Source organism: Mastigoproctus giganteus, chromosome 9 (assembly GCF_048544385.1).
Source record: "Mastigoproctus giganteus isolate SK-2022 chromosome 9, ASM4854438v1, whole genome shotgun sequence".
Taxonomy (NCBI): domain Eukaryota; kingdom Metazoa; phylum Arthropoda; class Arachnida; order Uropygi; family Thelyphonidae; genus Mastigoproctus; species Mastigoproctus giganteus.
The window spans coordinates 230,134,460-230,162,116 of record NC_143583.1 but is presented as its reverse complement, the minus strand read 5'-3'; the positions used below and the strand labels follow the sequence as shown (position 1 = coordinate 230,162,116).

The following is a 27,657-nucleotide window of genomic DNA, read 5'->3' as shown; positions in this document are numbered from 1 at the left end:
GATTACTGTTTTTAAACAGGAAACTGCAGAATAATTAATCACATATATTATATGCAACTAACATACAAGTTTATCTTGTGATTTTGAATATGTCTGGATTATTATTTTATGTTATGTATGATTCACGATATAAATGAGAGAATATATCACTATGAAGTAGATAGTTTTCATTCTCTCATTTTATATTTTTAATAATTTAAAAAACAAAATAAATTGTAATGAAATGCAATGTAACTAATTAGCTCTGCACAATTTGATGCACTCATTTCAGAAATTTATATATAGCAGTTATTCAGATAAAATTAATAAAAGACCATACTCTTCAGTTTTCTTAACATGACTATAATATTCAAAACAAATATTTTGAATATGTTTCTGTGAGGAGAAATGTTTTTCAATTCATAATTTGGTGGGGGACAACCAAAAATGACAATCACATCACAAAGTCCAAAATCAGTCATTATGCCATGATGAAATGTATCATGTCATTACAGTCAATCTAGAATTAATTGCCTGTTTTAACAAGTTTATTGCTTTAATGATTTTAAATATTTGTAGCAAGCCATAGTTTAGACAAAACAAAGTGTGGGTAGTATCACTATTACTCGTAGCAACTCTGAAATTTCTGAATGACTGCGTTTTTGGCAATGTGTTCTGTGAGAGTGAATAGTGGTACCTTGCAAAGCTGTACCTTGTGATAATACTTAAATATTGAAATCAGTGAAGTTTGCCATTTGATTTTGAATTTTTTTTATTTATTTTATTCCCAAGCCATTGTCATAATATTGTACTTAGAAGAAACAGTATGGGTATTAATTACAATGAAATTTTTGAGCACATGCATATTTTTTCATGAGAAAAAAACACTTGACAGTTACTGCTGGGCTTAATATTACAATCTGATTGCATAGATTGTAATATTAAGAATCAGATTGTAATATTAAGCAACAACTAGAAATCAAAGACTGCCAGCAAACATCTGCACTATAGATTGAACAATAATATCTGTTATGACATGAATTAAAGAATCAACAGCAGAAAGTGGTACCTGTCATCACAGTCAACACATTAATAGCATCAATCTCAACAAAGGGATTCTCACGTTGACTTACTTAACAGAAGCGAAAAAAAATTTTTATTAGTCTCCTATCCACTTATTTTGTTGTGTTTTATAAAAAAAAAAAAAATAGAAAATGCCATTATGAACATGATATTTTAGTTTCACTGTACACTGTACTTAATAAGGGGAAGGAGGGTGAAAGGTTAATAAGTCTTCTCTATACTAATTTAGGGGGTCTATGGGACCCACCAAGTAACTATGACATAATAACATTTGTGACTATAATGGATTAAATTATATTTTGAAAACAACTAGAAACAAGTTGTCTTGGGAAGCTGGATTTGGGAGATTGTGTTAATTCAAAAAAGAAACTTCATATATATTTATATACAAGCATACCCTGGTTAGAACTACCCCTTTTAGTGCTGTTTCATTATAGTGCTCTTGCAACTCGGGAAATTCGGGATTTTTACTAGGAATTAAAAGAAATTACAAAATTTCATACACTATGTAACATAGCAAAGATGATATTACATATATTTTTATTTACTAGTTAAGCAAGGAGCATCTTCAGACAACTTTAGGAAGAAGATACATCAGAAAAAAATCACAGCCAGTAAGTAGAGGTTGGTTAGATAGATTCAAATGGCACACTAGCCTCCATAGTATATGTATCTATAGTGAAGCTGATAGTGCAGACACAAAGGCAGCCCAGGAATTTCCTATGAAAGCCATCATTGAGCATGGCAACTACCCTCCCAAGATTGCTTTTAATGCCAATAAAACAGGCCTTTGTTGGAGAGAATGGTATCTTTTCCAAAAATATATCTGCCAGCAATTTGGAAATCAAACATGGCTGGAAGGCCTTGGTGATGATATTTTCCAGCAGTGGTTTGTTTTATATTAATATAATAATAATATAAAATAATATAGTGTTTTATAATAATGTCCCAGGCTACCCCAAGAATCTAGACACTTTTCAGACCTGCATTCCTGTAGAAGTGGTTTACCTTCCACCCAACACCAATTTACTCCAACCAATGGATCAAAGGAGTCATATCAAATTAAGGCCTATTACCTTTGCTGCACATTCAGAAAGCTCTTAGAGGAAACAGATGGTGAAGATACAGTCCATCAGGCAATTTTGGAAAAAAATTGCATCATGAATGAAATGGACAATATCACAGCAGCCCAACATGATGTGGCTCAAAACTGCATGAACAGAGTGTGAAAGAAGCTATGGCCAGAAGCATGCAATGACTTTATACGTTGTGACGAGGAACCAGTCATCAAAAACTTTGTTAAATTAGCCTGTGATTAGGGAATGAAGAATGCCAATGCAGATGATGTTGAGGAATTACTGCAGTCTCAATGTAAGTCTTACTAATGATGAACTTCATGAAATGGCAGAGCAGTGCATACAGAGTGAAACTAAATACCCCGATGATCCAGATGCAGAGGAGGAAACACCAGTGAGAAATCTCACCACAGAATTGTGGTAATATTGCTATGATCTTCCAAAGCATGGACCAGTTCACTGAGAATGATCCTGACTGGGAGCAAAGCAAAGAGGTGTTCTTGATACGATTTCCTGTTATTGAGAACTACTTAAGAGAAGAGTCAACTCTGACTCCTACTTCAAGAAAAATTAATCTTGAAATGACATATTCATGATATGTACTGTACATTATTCAATAAAGGTACATTACAGTATTAGTCTACATTTAACATACCATAAATTACTTTATAATATATTTTTCAGGTTGGGAAAAAAAAACAAAAAACACACATTATTAGGAATGCATCTCCATTTATTTAATTTTAGAATTTTTGTTTAACTCCATTTTTTAGGAACATATCCTGAATACTAACTGGGGTATACCCATAATAACTAAATTATTTATAAATAACATGGCTTGAATATACTTTTTTTATATAATATGCTACATTTTATATAATAGGCTACAGAGAAGTAATAAATAAATAAAATAATACCCCACAGAAAAACTATAATGCTATTTTATTTGTAATAAAGTGACACTCTCCAGAGTAGCCAGGCATGCCAGAGGTGACATAACCTAAAAGATGAAGAATACCAAATGCTGTTTGAAAGCTAATTCAAGTATAAGGGCTTATTATTTAAATAGGCCTGAAATTTCAGGTACTGAAATGATAGTATGTCCAGCTTCCATTCAAAACAGATATTTGTATAGGACACCACATTACTACTAAATAGAATTATACTTCTCCAATGAAAGTATCACTAATTTTTAGTGTAATGATTGTGTTAAAAAAAAAAAAAAAACCAAGATCACATTTTTGTAGTCCATTGTTTTAAAATCAAATTCAGTGATTACTGTTTTGCTTACCATATAAAAAAATATGGTATTTTAGTAAGATTTCTAACTGGACAATCAAAAACCTTACTTAAATATGGAAGGAATTAAATAACTACTTCATAATAAAAGGAAATACCATTTTTTTCTAAATAAATAATCTTACTGCATGTGAAATGTATGACCATGCCACAAATTTTATTAAGAAATTCACCTGTGGGGAAATTTTTGTTGTTCAACTTATCAGAGATATAAAAAAAGTTTAAGAAGAGGATTGCAAATTTCCAAAGTTGCAGTAGCTGCCTTTATTAAGTTATTTTTTAAACAAAATAGTTTTTTTTTCAGTTATATGCCTCTGTGAATAAAACTCACTTTCCTATTCCTTATATGAACTTAAGTTTGAACAGAAAAGGTGATTTTCCTATTTGTGATCTTAGTTCTTGCATGTGGAACCAATGCACTTTATCAAAAAGTTGTATTGGTAATGCAATAACATTACCTCCAAGAAGTATTCACCATTCACATTTGTGGAATATTATATATTTAAATATAGTGGAATATTAGGAAAACCAAAAAGGTAAAGCTCCTTTTATGTGTTACCACTAACAACATACAAAAACATTGTGGCTTTGGATACAAACTTTAATTTGGCAAAAAAGGCCTTGAGCATCAGGAATCATGATATAATAATAAAATTGTCACACTAACTAAGATTAATAAATAAAATGTACACAAGATATAGGAAATAAAATAAATAAAATACACTTAAACAGAGAAAATTAAATCAATAAAATATACACCAAAACAGAGAAGCTCTTGAAGTGTGTGTTTGAACATGATAATAGTAGCTTATCAACTTGTGAAAAAAAAAAAGCAACACAATATATGTAACCATATGACACATGACAGTGGAATGGGGTAAAACTCATGAGGAGGCTATTATTTTGCATAAAGGTTGAAAAAAAAAAAAAAGTAATTTATAAACTGCATTTATTGTTATTTTACATTTATGTATTTATTTCTTAAATTAAATCAAATTTTTTGTGATTAACTGAAGTGAAAAGTAAATAACTAACTATAATCAATTAGTCACTAACTGATTTACTAATAATATATAAATATAATTTACTTCACTGCACATGCCTCACTGTAATATTCACTCCACATTTTGTGAGACTAATCACAGCATTCAAAATGAAACATTTCAGCTCTTATGATCATAGTATGCTATCAATACTTTTGTAATGCAGTTTAGTGAGTGGCAAGCTGCTATCGTTTTGAAATTAGTGAACATCACTAATTTCAAGAAATAACGACTTGGTGATAGGAAAAAAAAAAAAAAAAAAAAAATTATATATATTGACTTATTTATTTTTTGACTTTCTCCACTGAATAAAAATATCCAAATCCAGAACTGAATCAACAGGTTCACCAAACCAAATTTCTTATTCACAGATTGAGTTTACTTATTTTTCTTCCTGTATTTTAATAACAATTGAAATATAGTATAAGTTTTATGTTTCTGATGTGATTGATTTGCAATGTTGGTATACTGATGGTATACAGTATATGATATATGACATACATGAGAAAAAGAAATAAGTTCCAGGTTTCGGTTTGTTTTTTTCTGATTTTAATGGAATCTGGAATGGCTTTACATATTTTTCTATAAAGACCCAAATATAAAATTTCATGAAAGTCTATCTAGTGGGAGTAGTTATTACATGCAGGTAATGAGACAGGCATAGGGAAGACAACAGATGTTTATGCATACATATGTGAACGTGCATAAAAAATACCAAAAAAAAAAAAATTTTGCCCACTGCCCTCACTCATGAGCAGAATATTATGCAAAATAATTTTCTATTATTTTGCATAATGATGACAGTTGACACAGAATCAGTGAGACAATAATGCATTCTCTTGGAATGCACTAACCACCACTCCCTTCTTCCCTCTCCTCTCCGATTTAACTGACCCTCCCACTTCGTGTTAAATATTACGACATGCCAGTTTACTGTCATTAGGTTGAGCGATTACATTTCTCTTTTACATCCCTTCATAGTCTACTTCTAGTGAATTTGCAAAAGTAGTATGGAAGTATATGGCTCCAAAAGCTTCTATTTTAGTGCATATTTTATTATTTCTTTTATTTTATTCTGCTTGGTCAGTGTGGCGATGATTTCATTATTAACATTTTGTTGGCCAGACAAGAATAATAAAGGTGTCCTAATATTTATAATAAATTAAGTCTATTTGCTTGACTGACATTGCTTTTACTTTTTTTTCCTTCCCAACTTTAAAAACCAGTAGGATTACTGACACAATCTCCAGCATTAGACGGGAAGGACAAAAATTCAAGAATATTTTATTGTTTTTAACTCTAAGAAATAGTTCCAAGTCAACTTAAATGAAAGACAAGGTATAAAAAGGGCAATATGCATAGTTAGTTGCTTTCTTCTAATTCTACAAATTCTTGTAGTACAGAGAGTGCATACTGAAGTCTTGTATGAATTTGAGCATCACAACCATGGTAACTGAGATCTTCAAAGGAATAAGTGTTTGAATGACGATCTTCATTAATGTACATTAAGAGGCCCTCAGACTGCTGCTCCCCACTGATGACTATTTTTGTATGGTCCTTGAAAAAGTTTATCTTTAGCAACAGAAAAATAAATAATACTAATGATCATTCACTTCTTAATAGCAACATTAATATTTAACATGAATAAAAATATTACTAAATAAATAACTTATTTTATTAAATACATTGAAATTTTACTGATTTTAATAATAGTTGCATAGAAATAACTCTAAATTTAGTTTGTGTTAGATATACATAATTTATTAGCATATATATATATATATATATATATATATATATATATGCTAATAATATATATATATATATATATATATTATTATATAAAAAATATATATATATATATATATATATATATATATATATTTTTTTTTTTTTTTTTTTCTATCTCAGAAACAATTTTCAGCTGTGAAACTATGTAAAGAAAGGCTTCAGAGTATCTTCCTTTCAGAGTCTACTTACAGGGAGCCTGTTAAGCATGTAAAACAACACTACTGTTCAGAAAAAAATTCAAAGGAAAGAAATAAAAATAATCACTTACCATGTAAACAAATTCTGTTGGAAAGGATAAGTTAACAAAATAATGAAAAAGTAAACTTTATTCAATTTGGCAGAAGGTGCCAGTGAAACTTTAATACAATGGGTATCTCTGCTTTATGCTTTTAATTGATTCATGAATTTTGGCACATAAGATTAATGAAAATACCATCGGCAATTTTTTATAAAATTGCCATGGGAATACAATTAACTAATTCTACTCTGAGCCACTTTTGATATACACTGGTGTTCAAAGAAAGTGCATCACTCCTTAAAATTGTAATTTTCATCCAAATAATGTAAATATATGGCAATATTTCTTACATATTGCACCAGATAAGATTGACATGCATAGGTGATGACTTAATATTGCATCAGCTGTTACTTTCAGCTATTTAAGCACACTCTGCAAGAGTTGGTCATTCCTTGACTGTGTCAGGTTGGTGAGTTACGTGCAGTTGACACCACAAAGAAAGAGTGCTATTGTCACTTTGTGAGGAAGGATGTTCTTCCCGTCATATTAGAGTCTTATAGTGTCTTGTAATCAGTCGACAGTGAGTAGATTTCTTTCCAAAATCAAGAATACTGGTTCTTCTGATAGGAAAAAAGGAACTGGACACAAGAGTCTCTACGCCAAAACAGGACTTATGCCTTAAAACCATAAAGCGTCTTTGTCTGAGCTGAAAAGAGAATGGGAAGAACATACAGGACTGGTAGAAAGTGCAGTAACAGTCAGAAGACTCCTCTTCAAAAATGGACTTGTAGCCCGTCATCTTAAGAAGAAGCCCCTCCTCACACAAAAAATGAAAAAGGCCCGATTAATTTGGTGTAAGGAGCATATCAAATGGATCCCCAAGCAGTGGAAGTCAGTTATTTTTTCGGATGAGAAGAAATTCAACCTGCATGGCTCTGATGGGAGACAAATGATTCGCCATAGATGTGGTGAAGAATACCATCCAGACTGTATGGTGTCTACAGTGAAATTCCCTACCAGCCAAATGATATGGTGCATTTTGTATCACAGAGTAGGTCACCTGCAGTTTATAAAAGGTTCCATAAATGTCAATGGATACCTGGCTATATTGGAAGGCAAATTGCTGCCAACCATTAGAGACCATTTCAACCTGCCAAGTAACTACATATTTCAGAACGACTCTGCTCCTTGTCATCGGGCAAAAAGTGCAAGTAGGCACTTCTGTAGTTACTTTAGCTTCATTTCTGCCTTTGAAGTTCAACAGCAATGCGTTTACATTTGTTACAGGTGAAAAAATGGTTGGAAGAATGGTCCATTCCAACTATTAGCTACCTAGGAAACAGCCCGGACCTGGATCCTATTGAAAACTGTTGGCATCATCTGGAATCTGCAGTTGCCAGAAAGAAACCAAAGACCCTTTGTGAAGCCATAATTCGTGTTTGGAACCACAAACTATCAGTTGATTATCTTCAGAAATTGATCTGGGCAATGCTTCAACAGTGTGCTGCCATCAGGGCCAGAGGCGGTTCAACTAAATACTAGTTTGCACCTGGTGAACTTTTCATTTTGTTTTCTATTTAAAATGATAAACTGAAACAAATTGAAAGCTTCTGATAACATTTAAGCCATAATTGTCATGTTTACCAAAAGTGTTATATAAAGGTTGCAAATGCTCATTTTGGAATATTTTGAGAGCATCTGTCAAATATTACTTAACTTTGCCTTAACTATTAATAAATATCTTTTATTTATATTTCTAGTTGTGATGCTAGTCAGTCATTAATTAACATACCATAGCGAAAAAGGGTTAGAAATGTGAAATTCCTAAGTGATGCACTTTCTTTGAACACCAGTGTCTATATTAAAAACATACACACAAAAATGATAGGTCATTCTATTGTAGACAGTCAAAGAGAGCAGATGTGTTTTAAGTTGGCTCCGGTGGCTTAACCCAAAACTTGTTTCTTAGACGGTTAGTTACCTTATTAATTATATCATGTATTGCTGTAAAGATATTCAAGCTAAGATATCCAAGATAGTCCTGTAGTAAATGTTTCTGTAATAAAATAATCAACTTACCTGTAAAGTACCTGTACTTAGTTGCATAATAATTGCATGAGGAGAGCGAAACCAGTGTTTCATGTATAAAATGTTTCCTTTCTTTCTTGTGGGATTACCAGAATGAAGATCGCCACCCTGTAGGTTTTAAAATAAGTGTTTATGCTGCTTTGGAATACAGGTAACTATCCTCTTAATAATATAACAATCAAATGTTTACTGTTAAAATAATTGGAATAATTACATTCATTGTGCATACACCATAACCTGAAATTATTAACTGCAAAATGCAATCTGCTAATATATAACTTAATTGTTTCCTGTTCTGTTCATAAAATTCTGATTGGTTGTTTAGTTAGTTTGGGTTTTATTGGCACATCAGCAAAAGAAGCTATAAAACCTTAGTTATAAAAGCTAACAAAAAAAGTAAAACAAAAACATTGGCCACTATGCCAAAGAGGGAAAAAAAAAAAAAAATTGTAAAAAAAGGAAATAAAAGTATGTAAAATAGTAACTCTTAAAAGCATATTTTAAGTACAGTAGAACTTCACTAATTGGTCACCTTCGGGACCAGAGGGGTGACCAATTAGTGAAATAGACCATTTAGTGAGGGAGTAAATAAAAAGTCAAATTGTAACCGTAAAAAACTAGGATTTATTTAGATTAAATTTTAATACATATATGGTAATTTTAAAAAAAATTACATACATGTATATTTAAGAACACTTAACTTAATAATGAAAAAAAAAAAAACTTATTTACATTACAGTAATTTGAAGTTGTACATACATAATTTATTTGTTTTAAAAAAAAATCAAATTTTTGTTTGTTTTTGATATTTTCAGTGTTTTTCAGTAGCCAAGTTATAAATTTGTCATAGTAAAATTATTTTTGGCATTTCTGCTTCTTCTTGGCATTCATACCAATTGATTATATCTGTCAGGGATTGACTGGCTTCTTTATGGGAAATGGTAGATTTTGTGGGACTGTTGTCTTCTTCATTTACTACTTCAGTAGATCCCTCAGAAACATAGGAGACAATTTCATCATCCGTAAAAATTTCGTAACCTACATCCATTGCGTCTCTATCGCACCAATTTTTGACATCATCTTCATTTAAGTTTTTGAATATTGGCAAGGATCTGCAAACTTCTATTAAAACTGGTGGTGTGAGACCAGAATCTTCTTGTTCTGTAGTCAGGTTGTACTGTTTGAGATGGCCAGAGCTTATCCCAGGCAGATTTTAGCATCTTTTCAGGAACACTGTCACACATCAGCTGCATTATAGATAGCATCCTTTATAATATATTCCTTCCAGAGCTGTTCTACCTCTAAATCGTTTTCACATAGTGCCAAGTTCTGTAAAAATAATATTCTATACACCTCTTAAAACTCTATAATGCCCTGGTCCATTGGCTGTAATAGGCTAGTTGTATTAGCTGGAAGAAATATGCAATGATGTTATTATGGGATGAAAATTCTTCTAAATCATCAAGGGGATGGGCAGGAGCATTGTCCATTTTCAAAAGTGCTTTTTCTGGGAGGTAGTTTGTTTTAAGGTAAGAAAGAACTTGGGGACAAAATTCTTCTGTAAACCATTGCTTAATTTTTGTTCATCCGGGCATAATATTTTACAGGCAGTAAATTATAATTCATGTTCTTAAAAGCGCATGGTTTTTTTTGCCTTGCCGATTACTGCTAATGTCATTTTGTGCCCCCCCCCACTAGCATTGAAACAAGCAATTTGTTAAATGCTCTTTCCTTAAATCCTGGGGCTGAAGATTCTGACCCAGATGCCAGTGTTTGAGGAAGTGCTTTCCAGTATAATCCTGACTCATCACAATTATACATCTGTTCTGTGCACAATCCAAGATTACTAATACGGGCACTTACTTTTTCGCGATAATGCACTAGGATTTCAATGTTAGCACTCATCTTCTCTCCTTCAATCCGTAGTTGCCGAATACCATGCTGCCCCTTAAACCTATGGAGCCAATCATGGCTTAATTTAAAATTTGGGTCACCATTCAATTTTTGATTCCTTTGGAGCACCTTTTTGATGATAATTGGTCCACTTAATGGAATCCCTTGGGAGCACTGCTGTGCAAACAATATAAACATGGCTTCGTCCAATTTGTCGAGTGTCGCTGTAGTCAGCCTTTTTCTTTTTGAAATGTTTCCATCAGCAGCCTCTGTTTTGCACAAATTCTTCAATTTTGTCTCCATTCTTTTTTATATTATTAATCATGGTATGTGGGACACTATACATTTCTAAGTTTTGATGCACTTTCACCTTTACGAAGACTTAAACTTTCATATTTTTCGGCATATCCAGACTTATGAGTACATTTAGCAGACATGACTTAAGTCACTCGAACACACTTAGAAACTTGAAATTGAGGATTATGTGACAGCAAACAGCTCTAATGGAATACATACTGACTAAAGACTGTCACAGTGAAAGGGGAGGAAGAACTTCTACGAATTAGCTCTAAACAGCCAACCAGGAAACGATCACCCTTGTTTTCTGTTTACTATTTGGGGAAGGATGGTTTTACTGGGATGCGTGTTTGAATCAGTATCTTTCAATTGAGTTCTGAGAAACGCGGTAATGACTTTGTTCCCTGTTATTTTCTTTCCGGCCCACTTCCTACTCTATCACAAATATGCATTAGATTTGGGAATCAAAAAGATAAAGACAATTCTGGGGGGGGGGTCCTCCAAAGGCGACCAATTACAGAGGGAGACCATTTAGCAGGTAACCATTTAGTGAGTTAGTGAGGTTCTACTGTAGTTCAAATTTAAAAGTTTTAAATGACTAAATATGGCTCATTGTCAGAAAATCTGAAAATTAGTGTGCAGGATGCTAAAAGTGGTAAAAGATAAATGGTATTTATTTATAAACAGGGGTCAGGATATTCACATAAGCAGCAGATTGTTAAAATGGTTTCTCACACATGGGTGGGATCATCAGCCCTTATCAAGAAGAATAAGTCAGATGTCCTATGCAGAGGTAAACAAGAACACCTTTCAGCTCCTGCACAGACTAGACTGTAAGTGTTTGACTCTCACTATAACCTATCCATGCCATGACTATTGTCACTGGAAATCAAAGCCATTATGTATTATATACCTGCAGTCTGTATAGGGGAAATAGCAGGCTACGATTATCTTGGCGTTGTGCTGACCTAGCAGCAGCAGCATCTGCCAGTTACTCATTCCTGACCCCAATGTGGCTTGGGTACCAGCAGAAATGGATGCTAAATGAACATTCAGAAAGAATGTAGTGTTTGCTTAACCCAGAACAGAACAGGATAAGGACTTTATCTGATCTCATTGAGAAGGCTTGTAATGCACTAAGTATGTGTACATCCCACACCTTTGGTAATTATGGGATTTAATATGGTCCAAGAATAGCTTCATAGCATCCAGGTCTGCTGGATGTACTGCATTCATGAGAATTATCTTAGATACAATACTATCTGAAAAGATGCTGGTAGATTCCACAGATTACACTGACTTCAAACCATCAGTAAAAAAGATAAGTCAGAGTCTTTGGCTTGATGAGCAGTGCAGAATTAGATGTATACAGAGGATGGAGTGCAGGCCTTTCCTGTCACTAATGGAGAAATTGCATGGTGGCAGACAAGCATGATAGGGGTGGAATTGTTGCCTTGGTGACAGTGCAATACTGTGTTATTAAAGTTAGTTAATGTTAAACTCAGATGAGTATAATAAGAAACTGTACAGAGAAATAGAGTGGGCCAGTAAATCAGAGTCTTATAATGGGGGATTTTAATTTCCCAAATATTGACTAGAATTTGGGGGCTGGTCACTCACACACTAGCAAGGCTTTTGTGGATTTATTGGATGATTGTTTTCTACATCAGCATGTTCGGGAGGCAACTAGCGGGAGTAATACTCTTGATTTGATCATCAGTAGTGATTCTTCATGCATTAAGAATCTGCAGATAAATGAACCACTAGGTGGCAGTGATCACAGTATTCTGGAGTGGGATTTACTCAAAGAGGTAACTACCATTAGGGGTAAAGGGAAGGGGTATTGCTTTCATAAAGGCAACTACGATGGACTGAGACAGTATTTAAATTCTATACAGTGGGATCGACTGATGATGTTACCAACAGCAAATTCAAAATGGGAAGCTACTAGGCTTTACATACCAACTAAGAAATATTGTTCAAGGTTTAGGCCTAAATGGATGTCAGATGAACTAATGAGGCATATGGCAGAGAAGAAAAATGCATGGGATACATACAAATTAACACGTGACACAGAAGCCTATGATAGATACAAGTTGATCTGTAACCAAGTTACAAAGGAGGTTAGGCAGGCGAAGGCAGATTACGAGAAATCCTTGGCAAGGAATGCGAAGAAAAACAGCAAAGAGTTCTTTACTTATGTAAACTCTAGAAGTAAGGGGATGAATCAGATTGGTCCACTTGATATCGATGTGTCAACTGTTGATGATCCTGCTCAGGTCACTAACAAACTAAATGAATATTTTGCATCGACATTCACACATGAGGAGTTATTCAGCGAGGGGAATGCCAGAGGTGTATTCAACTCTGGCAGTAAGCTAGAGAATCTTGTAATAACTGAGAATAAAGTGGAGGAGAAATTGTTGAAGATAAACACAAGAAAGGCACCTGGGGTGGATGGGATCTATTGTTATATTAAAGGAGGCAGCAAGGGAAGTAAGCAAACCCTTAGCCATAATTATGAGAGCTTCCTTGGACTCAGGGGAGGTACTCATGGACTGGAGATGTGCAAATGTGACCCCAATTCACAAAGGAGGATCAAAGGCTGACACAAGTAATTATAGACCTGTGAGTTTAACTTCTGTTCCCGGAAAATTAATGGAGCCACTGGTTAAAGAAGCTCTGCAGGATCATCTAGACAAGACTTCAGTTATAGCTCTGACACAGCATGGTTTTGTTAAGGGGAGGTCTTGCCTGACCAATTTGATTGGATACTATGATGCAGTCACAAAAGAACTGGATGCAGGGAATAACTTTGATATTATATACTTGGATCTTAAAGGCTTTTGATACTGTTGCATATGGAAGACTGCTGCACAAATTGGAGCAGTGTGGCATTGGAGGCAAATTGCTGCTATGGATAAAGGGGTGGTTGAGGGAGAGAAGACAGTGGTAATCAATGGACACTGCTCATCGTGGACTAATGTTATTAGTGGAGTCCCTCAGGGTTCAGTATTGGGTCTTTTATTGTTTTCTGTATTTATAAATGATATTGATGATGGTATATCAAGCTTAATGTCCAAGTTTGCAGACGATATGAAGGTTGGAAGGGTTGTCAAGGACACTACTGACACTATGCTGCTGCAACAGGATCTGGAAAGGTTGAGCAGATGGGCTGAGAGGTGGCAAATGAAGTTTAACATTGACAAATGTAAAGTACTACATACGGGAAACAGCAACCCCAGAGCAACGTATCAACTCTGTGGTAGTACACTGACAGTGGTAGAGAATGAAAGGGACCTGGGGGTGATTGTGCAGGCAGATATGAAGTTCTCTGAGCAGTGCAGACTGGCTGCAAGAGTAGCTCACGGTGTATTGTCAATGATCTATAGGAATTTTTCTAGCAGGGATAAGGAGGTGATTATTCCCTTTATAAGGCCACACCTAGAGTACTGTATACAGGCCTGGAGGCCTCATTTCAAGGATGTAGAGCTGCTGGAATGAGTACAGAGAAGGGCAACAAGATTAGTGAATGGAACAAAGGGGTGCTCTTACGAAGAAAGAGCTTAAGTTTTGCGAATTACAGTGTCTGGAGACTAGGCACCAGCGAGATGATCTGATAGAGGTGTACAAAGCCTTGAATGGTTTGAGCATGCTCAATGCTGATGGGATTCTTCCTCTTGCTCAGAATAATCACCTGAGAGGGCATAAATTCAAATTGAGGAAAGACAGATGTAGGATAGATGTGCGGAAATTTGCCTTTAGCCAGCGGGTGGTTGGTAGGTGGAACAGACTTCCATCCCTTGTCGTGGAAGTTGATAGCCTAAATAAGTTTAAGGCTCAGCAAGACAGGTATTTCAAATGAACAGAGGGGTGAAGTGGAAGTGGTTATTTTTTATTTATTTATTTTACTTTATTTTTTTTTTGGCTGATGCTGCATAAGCTTGCTTTCTTGCATCAAATGCCTCTACTAATGTTAATGCTAAGTTAGTGATGTTAAAGAACTCTGAGCAGATTTTGTATATGAATACTAGTAGGCAGTCTGACAAGTGTCCATGTGGGGTGGTCTGGCAGAAATTTCAGTTTAAGGGCATAATATAAAGGCAAATGCTTAAGTCTAAGCCACAAAAACAGTTTTTTTTAAGTTTCTTTGATGCATAATCTCTTTTCAGAAGAAGTTCTAAATTCTCCAGTAGCAATGCAAATGGCCTGAGGGTGAATTGGCTCTAGCCAATGCGATATGCTGTTTCCAGCTGAGATGGAAACCAGAGACCCATAATCTAGTTTAGACAAGATTGGTTTAATTTTTTATGTTGTATTAGTAACACAGACCATAATACACCAAATAAAAAGGTAAAATTAATTAAAAACCAGCGGTAACCTAAAAGTTAGCTAACATGTCAAACTGTATAAAAAACAAGTAAAGGAAAAAAAAAAAAAATTAATAACTCGTAGTAAAAACAATAGGTACTAAAAACATGCACACCTCGATGGTAAGTCTTGTTACATCACTTAGGTTTGTTTGTTTGTTATTTGGTTTTTAGGAGCATTAGAAACTAAGGCCATATTGCTCCGGGATATGCGGTGGTCATTCCCTGACCTTTCCGCATCCTCCGTATCTGGTGGTGATGGGCTCGAACCCCAGTCTAATCAAGAAGCGTATGCTACACACTGCTGTTCCTTCCCACCTGGCTATGGAGGCACCTGTCACTTAGGTGGCAACGAACATGTAGAGTGGTTCACTTCAAGATGACTGGTCAGTGTGAAGAGGAAAAGACCAAACCCTCCAGCACATGACAGCATGATGAAACAAATGGCCCTCTGTCCCCAGGGGCTTTCACTCCCCCTCTTATGGCAGCAAGAGGATCAGAATGGAAGCAGAGGGTGCTAAGAATCTCTGAGTACAACTAGGCTGCCATGCACAGAAACTGAACATGGCCTGTTACAATGTAAGATCGCTCATTGGTAAAGACAGGATATTAGAGCTGGAAAAGGAATATCATCGGTTTGGCTGAAACAAGAAGAAATTAATCACTTAAGTTTATCAAGTGGAAATCTGCTTACACCAATGGAAATAGTGAAAGGAATGAAGGTGGAGTTGACTTTCTGGTCCATAAAGATATAAAAAACATTTTGGAATTCAAAAATACATCACCAAGGGTGTCAAGACTACTAATCAGGATTTCAAAGAGGTACTAAAGGTTATAACAATTTATACACCAACATCAAGCCATGATGATGATGAAGAGGTTGAAGAAATGTACACAGAAATCTTGAGGCTTCAGGATGAGCAGAAAACCCACTACACTATCATTATGGGGGAACTTCAATGCTAAGATCGGAAAGAGACAAAACAGTGCAGAAAGGGGAACTTTGGGAAATTTTGGAATTGGTGAAAGAAATGAAAGACTTGTGGAATTTGCAGAATCTCAAGGATTGTCAGTAATGAACACTTTTTTCAAGAAAAGGATGAACAGAAAGTGGACATGGAAGATCCCAAATGAATTAGCAACTAATAAAATAGACTTTATCCTCACTAACAGAAGATATATAGTAAATGATGCTACAATACTGAACAAGGTAAACATTGGAAGTGATCATAGAACGGTAAGATGCACACTGGATATAGGCGCAAAAAAAGAAAGGAAAACTCTGACTCTAGTAAATAATACGAAGTTCTTTGAGATAACAGAATAGGAGAAAAAGCAGTACGTACGGAACTAAAGAACAAGTTTGAGCTTCTGCAGACTGCTCAGGACCAAGATATCGACAAGGAATATTACAACTTTCCAAGGTGCCTCAGTAGCCAGGTGGGAAGGAGCAGCAGTGCGTAGTACACGCTTCTTGATTAGACTGGGGTTTGAGCCCATCACCACCAAATATGGAGGATGCGGAAAGGTCAGGGAATGACCACTGCATATCCCGGAGCAATATGGCCTTAGTTACTAATGCTCCTAAAAACCAAATAACAATAACTTTCCAAAAGTGATAAAGCCCAAGAAACCTAAGTAAAAATAAATCCAAAGAAGAAAAAATTAGTCGAGAAACACTTGTCATGATGAACCGAAGACGACAAATGAAGAGCAAGATTGAATATACTGAGTTATGCAAAGCCATTAGAAAGAGAATCAGAGAGGACATAATATATAATACAAGAAAAGTAGAACAAGCATTAAGGGAAAACAAAGGATTTAAATCAGCAGCCATGAGCAGTAATACAGAAAGACAAATAATACTGAAACTGAAGAATAGCAATGGTGTACTTATAAATAGCAGAGAAGGCATAATTCAAATAGCAGAAGACTACTATAGAGAATTATACAAGGAGCAAGGGAATGATGGCAATAGTGAGGAAGATGGATCGCAAATTAGTAACACATACAACATACCCAATGTCCTTCCTGATGAGGTAGAACATGCATTGAAGAAAATGAAGAATCAAAAAGTCCCAGGGGAAGATGAAGTTAATGTAGAGTTGTTAAAATTGGGAGGAAGAGACGTGACACAAAAACTGGCAAGACTCTTCAAAAATGCATTAGAAAAGGTGTGATACCTAAGGAGTGGCATAATGCAATCATAGTTTTGCTGCATTAAAAAAAAAAGGTAAAGTGCAGCCAATATCAACCCACTGCAGGATGGAAGCCTCCTCAACAATTCATGCTGAGGAAAATGGACCATAATCTGCCACACTGGTCCAGTGCGGGTTGACAGATCGACTGTATTCAGCAGTCAGGGGCTTGAACCCTGGTCTACTCAAAGACAGTGTGCTACTGCACTCTCGTTCCTGACCACTCGGCTACGGAGGCCGTTTGCTGCATAAGGGAGGAGATAAATCAGAAATTGGAAATTATAGATCAATTAGCCTGTTATCCCACATCTACAAGGGTCATTACTAACAGATTAGTAAGAATACTTGGTGAGAATCAACCAAAGGAGAAAGCTGGCTTTAGGACAGGATTCTCAACTATGGATCACTTTCACGTAATATCACAACTAATGGAGAAAGCAAATGAATATAAAACGCCATTATACCTGGCATTTGTGGATTTTTGAAAAGGCATTTGACTCCATACAGCATAAGGCAATGTTTCGGGCACTGAAAAGAAAAGGCATAGATACCCCATATATGGTTTTGAAGACAATATGAGAATGCTACCTCCTTTATTAGACTAGACAAAGACAGTAGGAAATTTAAAATTTTAGAAAGGAGTTTAACAAGGAGACAAAATCTCCGAAGTTCTTTACAGCTGCCCTTGAGGAAGCTTTCAGAAGATTAGACTGGTCACAGAAAGGAGTTAATGTGAATGGAGAGTACCTAAACCATTTATGATTTGCAGATGACATTGTGGTCATAAGCCATGATCCCAAAAGAATTAGAGGAAAATCTTAGTCATTTATGCAGAGTTAGTAAGGATTTTGGACTAAAGATGAATATGGCTAAAACAAAAGTAATGATGAACAAGTATGCCACAGAAAAGGATATAAGGAGCAGTAATTGAAAAGGTGGAATCATATACTTATCTGGGACAAGTCATTGGCTGTAATAATGATAATTGGCTGAAAGTGAAGAGAAGAATAAATTTTGTATGGATAGCATTCAGGAAATATAGTCACATACTGAGGAGCAATAACCCAATTTGTCTGAAACAAAATAATGAACCAATGTATACTCCCCACCATGCTTATGAAGTGAAACTTGGACACTCACCAAAAGAATGGAAGAGAAGCTGAGAATGACACAGCAAAGAATGGAATGAATTATATTGGGAATCAGACTGCTAGATAAGAGAAACACATGGATTAGACAGCAAACTCAAGTAAAGGATATTCTTATGAAAACTAAACTAAAATGGTCTTGGGCAGGACACATAGCTCGAAGACCTGATGACAGATGGACTAAGAAAATAACAGAATGGTACCCAAGAGGAACTAGAAGAAAACCTGGAAGGCAACAGCGGAGATGGATAGATGAAATTCATGAGTTTGTGGGTAGTAAATGGATGGCCATTGCACAAAACAAAGAACTGGAAAGTTGCTGGAGAGGCCTTCATCCTGCAGTTGATTGAAAATGGCTGATGACTAAAAACAATTTATATTATGTTTTAAAATTTGTTAAAAGTAAAAAAACTGTGGACATGTCATGGTCAGATAAAATCTGAGTGTATATGGCTCAAGCAACTGATTAAGAGCACTAAAACATATATAGTGTTCATCAGTAAAATTTGAGCATTCAATAAAGATATTTAGTGCTTAAAATGGTGTTGCAGTGCTCACAAATAGGATGGTGATCAGACCTCAGTAGAAAAGAATAACCATAAATGACAAATGACTGTGTCCTATATAGGGCAAAGCTAGAGCAGCTTGCTCTTCACGATTTTTGCATAGACTGTCATTATTCAATTAATCTGGTATAATTTGTTTACAGCCTGCTCATGCCATGAATGTTGCCATTGGGAAACCAATTTCTATCATATTACTTGCCATTGTATAAAGCAATGGTTATGCCATGTCCTGAGTACTGCATACAGGTCTGGACACTTCATTTTTTGTAATGAGGTGGATCTGTTGGATTGAGTGCAGAGAGGGCAATGAGACTGGCAAAGGGAACAAAAGGGTGCTCTTACAGGAAAGGCTCAGTTCCACAAATTACAGCATCTGAAGACTAAGCACTGCAAGGAGATCTAAATGAGGTGTTTAAGGCTTGAGTGGACTGAGTACACAGTACTGATTGGATCCTTCCTCTTGCTCAAACTACACATGAGGGAGCATAAATTCAAATTGAGGAGTAATGGTTGTAGAATGTGTGTGGAAATCTGCCTTCAGCCAGTGGGTAGTTGATTGTTGGAAAAAACTTCCATCTGGTGTTTAGAGGGGATGTACAGCTGATATGGGATTTTTCTTCTTTTTTGCCCTCTGCTGATGTTGTATAAGCTTGCTTTCTTGCATCATTTGCAGTATTAATACTAATATAGTTTGATATTGGTTTATTCATTGTTTGAGCCTTTCCCCTTATAATATCATTAGCAATAGAGTGAGTAGTAACTTTCCTTATTACAAATATAAAAATCTATAAATCTTTAACACAGGGTGGCTACTGAATGCAAGTCCACCTCTGCATTATATAAGAGTAGTAAATTATGTTATCAGTGATTTTTCATTAGTTTCTTGATCATTTGGTAGTGGCTCCAACTAGACGTAGAACACTTTCTCGATTTAGCCCATTCTTTTTTTTTAGTTTCTCTAATGAAATGCAGATGATATGACATCTCTTGAGCTATACTTCCTTATCCATGACTTTGAAAAGGGGCATGTATTTTTAGGTTGCTGGCACTTCTGCAAAAGTTTTCCAAAACCTGTGTGCTTCCATCACATCCAGTTATGCTCTATCTGTTCTAATTCATTATCAGGGTTGGTACTGGAAGAAATCCACTACTGAGATGAAAATGGTAAAATTCAATAGCCTTAAGCAATCTTTGTAGATTTTAAATTAACAGTGACATTAGACAAATATCAACACAAGAGAAATGAGTTATTTAAAATAATAAATAAGCAATAGCTGTTTTTATTATTAGATTAGTAAGACAGCAAACTAGCAGACACTGGGCTATAATTAATGTCAGTATTATTATCATACATATCTTAACTCTATTTAACAAGCATATCTGTGCACATATCTGCATGTACACTAATGCTAAGAGTATAGTTAAATTTGAAATGCTGGTTAAGACATTAAAGGCAGATATTGTTGCAATATCAGAGACGTGGTGACACCCAGATAAAAGGGATGTAGAATTGGATTTTGGGGAGTGCAATGTGTACAGAAATGATAGACAGAATAGGAAGGGAGGAGGGGTTATGCTGTTAGTTAAGAAACAAAAAATCTAAGGAAGTGCATTCAGTTGACATAGATGGACAGTGCAATGTTGATTCAGTTTGGTGTGACATAAGCACTGGGAAAGCAAAAATTAGGGGAGGAGTTTGTTATAGGCTTAATGACCAAGTAGAATTATACAGAGAACTAGAGTGGGTAAGCAAATCATCGTGTCATATAATTTGGGATTTTAACTTCCCAGATATAGACTGGAACTTGTGGTTGCAAATTAACACACTAGCAAGGTTTTGGTGGATTTATTGGATGATTGTTTTCTACAGCAGCATGTTAGAGAGGCAACAAGAGGGAATAACACTCTTGATCTGATTATCAGCAGTAAATTATTTATGCATTAAGAATTTACAGATAAAGGAACCACTAGGTAGCAGTGATCAGTGTACTGATGTAGAATTTACTTAAAGATGTAACTACCATCAGGGGTAAAGGGAAGGGTTTTTGCTTTCATAAAGGCTACTAAGGGACTGACTGATGATGTTACCAACAACAAATTCTAAATAGGAATATAATGCACACATACAAGGAAGTAAACTGGAAGCTACTAGGCTTTAATACCAACTAAGAAATATTGTTCAAGGTTTAGGCCTAAATGGATGTCAGATGAACTAATGAGACATGTGGCAGAGAAGAAAAATGCATGAGATGCACAAATTATCAGGTGACACAGAAGCCTATGGTAGATACAAACTAGTAATCAAGTCACAAAGGACGTTAGGCAAGTAAAGACAGATTACGAAATATCTTTGGCAAATGATACAAAGAAAAACAGCAAAGACTTTACTTATATAAACTAAAAGGAAGGGGATGAATCAGATTGGTCCAGTTGATATCAATGGTTTGACTGTAGATGATCATTCTCAGATAGCTGCCAAACTAAATGAGTATTTTGCATCTACATTCACACATGGAGTTATTCAAGAAGGAGAGGGCCAGATGTTTATCGAACTAACAGGGAGTTAAATGATTTGTAATAAGTGAGAGCTACTAGGCTACTGGAGGAGAAATTGTTGAAGTTAATCATAAGAAAGGCACCTGGGGTGGATGGGATCTATCCATTTATATTAAAGGAGGCAACAAAGGAAGTAAGCAAACCCTTAGCCATAATTATGAGAGCATCCTTGGACTCGTGAGAAGTCCCCACAGACTGGAGAAATGCAAATGCATCTCCAATTTAGTTTGACTTCTGTTCCAGGGAAAATAATGGAGTCACTGGTGAAAGAAGCATTGCAGGATCATTTAGACAAGACAGCAGTAATAATTCAGGCACAACAAGGGTTTGCCAAGGGGAAGTCTTGTCTCACCAATTTGATTGGATACTATGATGTGGTCACAAAGGAACTGGATGCAAAAAATAATTTTTATATCATATACTTGGATTTCAGGAAAGCTTTTGATACTGTTCACATGGACAACTACTGTACAAATTGGAGCAGTATGGCATTAAGGGCAAATTGCCACAATGGATAAAAGGATGGTTGTGTTGGGGACGACAGAGTGGTGTTCAATGGGTTCTGCTCTATGTGGACTAATGTTATTAGTGGTGTTGCTCAGGGTTAGGTGTTGGGCCCATTGTTGTTTTGTATATTTATCAATGATATTGATGAAGATATATCAAGCTTATATCCAAGTTTGCAGATGATACAAAGGTTTGCAGGGTTGTTAATAATAGTAATGCCAGTATGCTGCTGCAACAGGATCTGGAAAAGTTGGGAAAATGGGTTGAGAAGTGGAAACTGAAGTTTAACATTGACAAATGCAAAGTACTGCATATGGGTAACAGTAATCCGAGAGAAATGTATCAATTATGTGGTGTTACACTCAGGGTAGTGGAGAATGAAAGAGACCTGGGGTAATTGTGCAGTCAGATATGAAATTTTCTGATCAGTGCAGACAGGCTGTCAGAGTATGTCATGGGGTCTTGTCAATGATATACAGGAATGTTGCAAGCAGGGATAAGGAGGTGATTATCCCCTTGTATAAGGCAATGGTCAGGCCACACCTTGAGTACTGCGTACAGGTCTGGAAGCCTCATTTTAGGAAGGATGTAGAATTGCCAGAATGAATACCGAAGGGCAACAAGACTTTGTTGCCCTTTCTCTGTACTCAACATGAAGAGAACAACGGGGTGCTCTTATGAAGAAAGGCTTAAGTTCTGCAAATTGTAGCTTCTGGAGACTAAGTAATGCTGATGGGATTCTTCCTCTTGCTCAGATCACAAACCTGAGGGGGAATAGATTCAACTGAGGAAAGACAGTTGAAGATTAGATATGCAAAAGTTTGCCTTTACTCAGCAGGTAGTTGATTGCTGGAACAAACTTCCATCTGTTGTTGTGGAAGTTGATAGCTTCAATAAATTCAAGGCAGGGCTAGACAAACATTTGTAACAAATGGATCAGTGAAATGGGAAGGGATTTTTTTTTTTTTTTTTTGGCTGATGCTGTATAAGCTTGCTTTCTTGCATCATGTGCCTCTACTTATGCTTGTCTGCATTTTTTTTTTTTTTCTTTCCAATGGAGTAATCATGTGAGTGGATTTAGGATAAAATAATGTGGAAAAAAATGCAACATACCATGGTTTTACCAGAGTTGAGACGTGAATTACTTAAAAAATTAGTTACTTTTACTATTAGATTAGTAAGACAGTAACTAGCAGCTACTGGATTATTAGCATTAGTAGAGGCATATGATGCAAGAAAGCAAGCTTATTCAGCATCAGCCAAAAAAAAAAAAACCCCACTCCCATTTCACCCCTCTGTTCGTTCAAAATACCTGTCCAGTTGAGCTTTAAATTTGTTTAGGCAATCAACTTCAACAACAAGTGATGGAAGTCGGTTCCACCAACCAACCACCCGCTGGCCAAAGGCAAATTTCCGCACATCTATCCGACATCCGTCCTTCCTCAATTTGAATTTATGCCCTCTCAGATGATTATTCTGAGCAAGATGAAGAATCCCATTGGCATTGAGCATGCTCAAACCATTCAAAGCCTTATACACCTCTATCAGATCACCTCGCCGGTGCCTAGTCTCCAGACTCTGTAATTTGCAAAACTTAAGCCTTTCTTCGTAAGAGCAACCCTTTGTTCCATTCACTAATCTTGTTGCCCTTCTCTGTACCCGTTCCAGCAGTTCTACATCCTTCTTGAAATGAGGCCTCCAGACCTGTATTCAGTACTCAAGATGTGGCCTAACCATTGCCTTATACAAGGGAATAATCACCTCCTTATCCCTGCTAGAAAAATTCCTGTATATCATTGACAAGACACCATGAGCTACTCTTGCAGCTCGTCTGCACTGCTCAGAGAACTTCATATCTGCCTGCACAATTACCCCCAGGTCCTTTTCATTCTCCACCACTGTCAGTGTAGTACCGCAGAGTTGATACGTTGCTCTGGGGTTACTGTTTCCCATATGTAGTACTTTACATTTGTCAATGTTAAACTTCATTTGCCACCTCTCAGCCCATCTGTTCAACCTTTCCAGATCCTGTTGCAGCAGCATAGCGTCAGTAGTGGCCTTAACGACCCTGCCAACCTTTCTATCATCTGCAAACTTGGACATTAAACTTGATATCCCATCATCAATATCATTCATAAACACCAAAAACAACAACGGAACCCAACACTGAACCTTGAGGAACTCCACTAATAACATTAGTCCACGTTGAGCAGTGTCCATTGATTACCACTCTCTGTCTTCTGCCACTCAACCAACCCCTTATCCATAGCAGCAATTTGCCTCCAATGCCACACTGCTCCAATTTGTGCAGCAGTCTTCCATGTGCAACAGTATCAAAAGCCTTTCTAAGATCCAAATATATAATATCAAAGTTATTCCCTGCATCCAGTTCTTTTGTGACTACATCATAGTATTCAATCAAATTGGTCAGGCAAGACCTGCCCTTAACAAAGCCATGCTGCATCTGAGCTATAACTGAATTCTTGTCTAGATGATCCTGCAGTGCTTCTTTAACCAGTGCCTCCATTAATTTACCTGGAACAGAAGTTAAACTAACAGGTCTATAATTACTTGTGTCAGCCTTTGATCCTCCTTTGTGAATTGGGGTTACATTTGCACATCTCCAGTCTATGGGTACCTCCCCTGAGTCCAAAGAAGCTCTCATAATTATGGCTAGGGGTTTGCATTCTTCCTTTGCTGCCTCCTTTAATATAACTGGGTAGATCCCATCCACCCCAGGTGCCTTTTTTATGTTTATCCTCAACAATCTCTCCTCCACTTTCCTCTCAGTTATTACAAAATCATCCAGCTCACTGCCAATGTTTACTTTACCTACATCATTCTCCTTCCTGAATAACTCCTCATGCGTGAATGTAGATGCAAAATACTCGTTTAGATTGTTAGCCACCTGAGCAGGATCCTCAACTGTTGAACCATCAATATCCAGTGGACCAATCTGATTCATCCCTTTCCTTCCCAAGTTCAAATATGTAAAGAACTCGTTTCTGTTTTTCTTTGCATCCTTTGCCAAGGATTTTTCGTAGTCTGCCTTTGCCTGCCTAATCTCCTTTGTGACTTGGTTACAGACCAACTTATATCTATCATAGGCTTCCATGTCACCCATTAATTTGTATGTATCCCATGCATTTTTCTTCTCTGCCACATGTCTCATTAATTCATCTGACAACCATTTAGGCCTAAACCTTGAACAATATTTCTTAGTTGGTATGTAAAGCCTGGTAGCCTCCAAGATTAGTTCCTTGAATGCTTCCCATTTTGAGTTTGCTGTTGGTAACATCATCAGTTGGTCCCACTGTATAGAATTTAAGTACTGTCTCAGACCATCATAGTCGCCTTTACGAAAACAAAAACCCTTCCCTTTACCTCTGATGGTAGTTACCTCCTTGAGTAAATCCCACTTCAACACACTGTGATCACTGCCACCTAGTGGTTCATTTATCTGCAGATTCTTAATGCATGAAGAATCACTACTGATAATCAGATCAAGAGTATTGCTCCCTCTTGTTGCCTCACGAACATGCTGATGTAGAAAACAATCATCCAATAAATCCACAAAAGCCTTGCTAGTGTGCGAGTGACCAACCCACAAATTCCAGTCAATATCTGGGAAATTAAAATCCCCCATTATAAGACTCTCTGATTTACTGGCCCACTCTATTTCCCTGTACAATATCTTATTATACTCATCAGAGTCATTAGGCCTATAGCACACTCCTACTCTCAATTTTGATTTCCCTATGCTTATGTCACACCAAACTGACTCGACACTGCCCTGTCCATCGATGTCGACTGGCTTCACTTCCTTGGACTTTATGTGTTTCTTAATTAATAGCATAACCCCTCCTCCCCTCCTGTCCATCCTTTCTATACACATTGTATTCCCCAAATTCCAGTTCAGCATTACTTATATCTGTGTGACACCACGTCTCTGATATCCCAACAATATCTGCCTTTGATGTTTTGAGCAATACCTCAAATTCATCAAATTTATTTACCAAACTCCTAGCATTGGTGTACGCGCAGGTATACATGCACCTGTTTTTATTCTTAGCTATCCTAACACAACCCATGTGTTTACTTGTACCGCAATGACTACCAGCAGTCTCTGAAATATCCTGCATCTTGTTTTCCAGGCTTCTGCTCATTTCAATAGAAGCAGTGCAAGAATCACTTCCACCTCTGCCAGTGGCTACTGTTAATCTATTAATCCTTGTATCCTCCCCAACTAGCAGTTTTCCGACCCACCTAACACTGCCTCGCCAGCATCAGCAAAAATTCTTGCACCCTTTCTATTTAAGTGTATCCCATCCCTGTAGAAGCAATCTCTCCTTTTAACAAGTACAGTCCAGGCTGTAAAAAAAAATTCTACCCCTTGAGCCTTGCACAATCCCTCCAGGGCCGAATTGATCGACAAGGCTCTCATCATATATTCCCTCCTATCGTGTCTGGGCAGAATTTCAGACACTTTCAAATTCAACCCTAATTCACGGCTTTTTTTTAACAGTGACCTGTACTTGCTAAGTAATTCCGCCGGTCTCCTACTCTTAATATCATTAGTGCCAACGTGTACAACTATATCACCTTTTGTGCCCTTAAAAGATGATATCCGCTCTACAACGTCAATCTTTGCCCCTGGCAGACATACCCTGGTCCTATTCCACCTATCCTTTTTACAAAGGATGTTCCCCATTTCCCTGACAATAGAGTCACCAACAACTACTAGTTCCTGTGGGACCAGCGCATTCTGCCTAGGGGGCTGCCTCTGTGTTGCCTGATGACCAAGTGCAAGCTCTGGCGTTGATGTGGGCAGCTCAATTTATTTCCTTCGAGGGCATCCACCCTGTCCTTCAAGCTCTCATAAAGGCCCATAACAACGCTGAGTTGTCGCCCGATTTCCTTGCACTCCTTACATCGTGCACACACAAAGACATCCCCCTTGGCAGTATCATGTCCCGTACCCGACTGCTCCGCAAACATCAAGCAAACAGTGCATTTTAAAAGACTGTGATTCAGAGGGCAACTGCCCCCCTCAGTTCTCCCCTGAACCACAGCACTCCCATTAGCTTGAGCCTTTTGCTTTGCTGCTCTGGTCAGAGTCATGATTCCGATTTAATTCAATAAAATTCAAAACAAAAATTAAATCCTTAAGTTATATCCCAAAACAGTTATGTTATATATATATTTTTTCGGTATCTAGTGTTTTCTACGAGTTCCCTTTATACAACTTCCGTATCACGTGTACCACTATAGTTATGTATTAATTATTTGTTACGATTAAGTCGTTATATATATATATATATATATATATATATAGAGTTAAAAATACAATTTAATTGACAATAAAGTTTATCAAGATTAATAGATTTACTGATTAATTGACAATATTATATTATGCACTATACTACACTAAGCTTATGCTATCGTGTAAAAATGGCAGGAATTCACGAACGGTATTTCTACGGACTCTTAAGTATTGATTAGCTTCCAAATCTCGCTATCTCAAT

The 27,657-nt window shown here is 36.4% G+C and overlaps 1 protein-coding gene across 1 annotated transcript in view; it reads right to left on the bottom strand.

Annotated features, from left to right (window-relative positions):
- Window positions 1-5,842: 5,842 nt before the first annotated feature.
- Window positions 5,843-27,657, bottom strand: part of LOC150081166 (serine/threonine-protein kinase PLK2-like) — a 316,839-nt gene continuing 295,024 nt past the window's right edge. The window contains exons 12-13 of the mRNA XM_090380951.1: window positions 8,589-8,705; window positions 5,843-6,052 (exon numbers count right to left, since the gene is read on the bottom strand). Of these exons, the coding sequence (XP_090237077.1) occupies window positions 5,843-6,052; window positions 8,589-8,705 (327 nt within the window). The remainder of the gene's footprint in view (window positions 6,053-8,588; window positions 8,706-27,657) is intronic.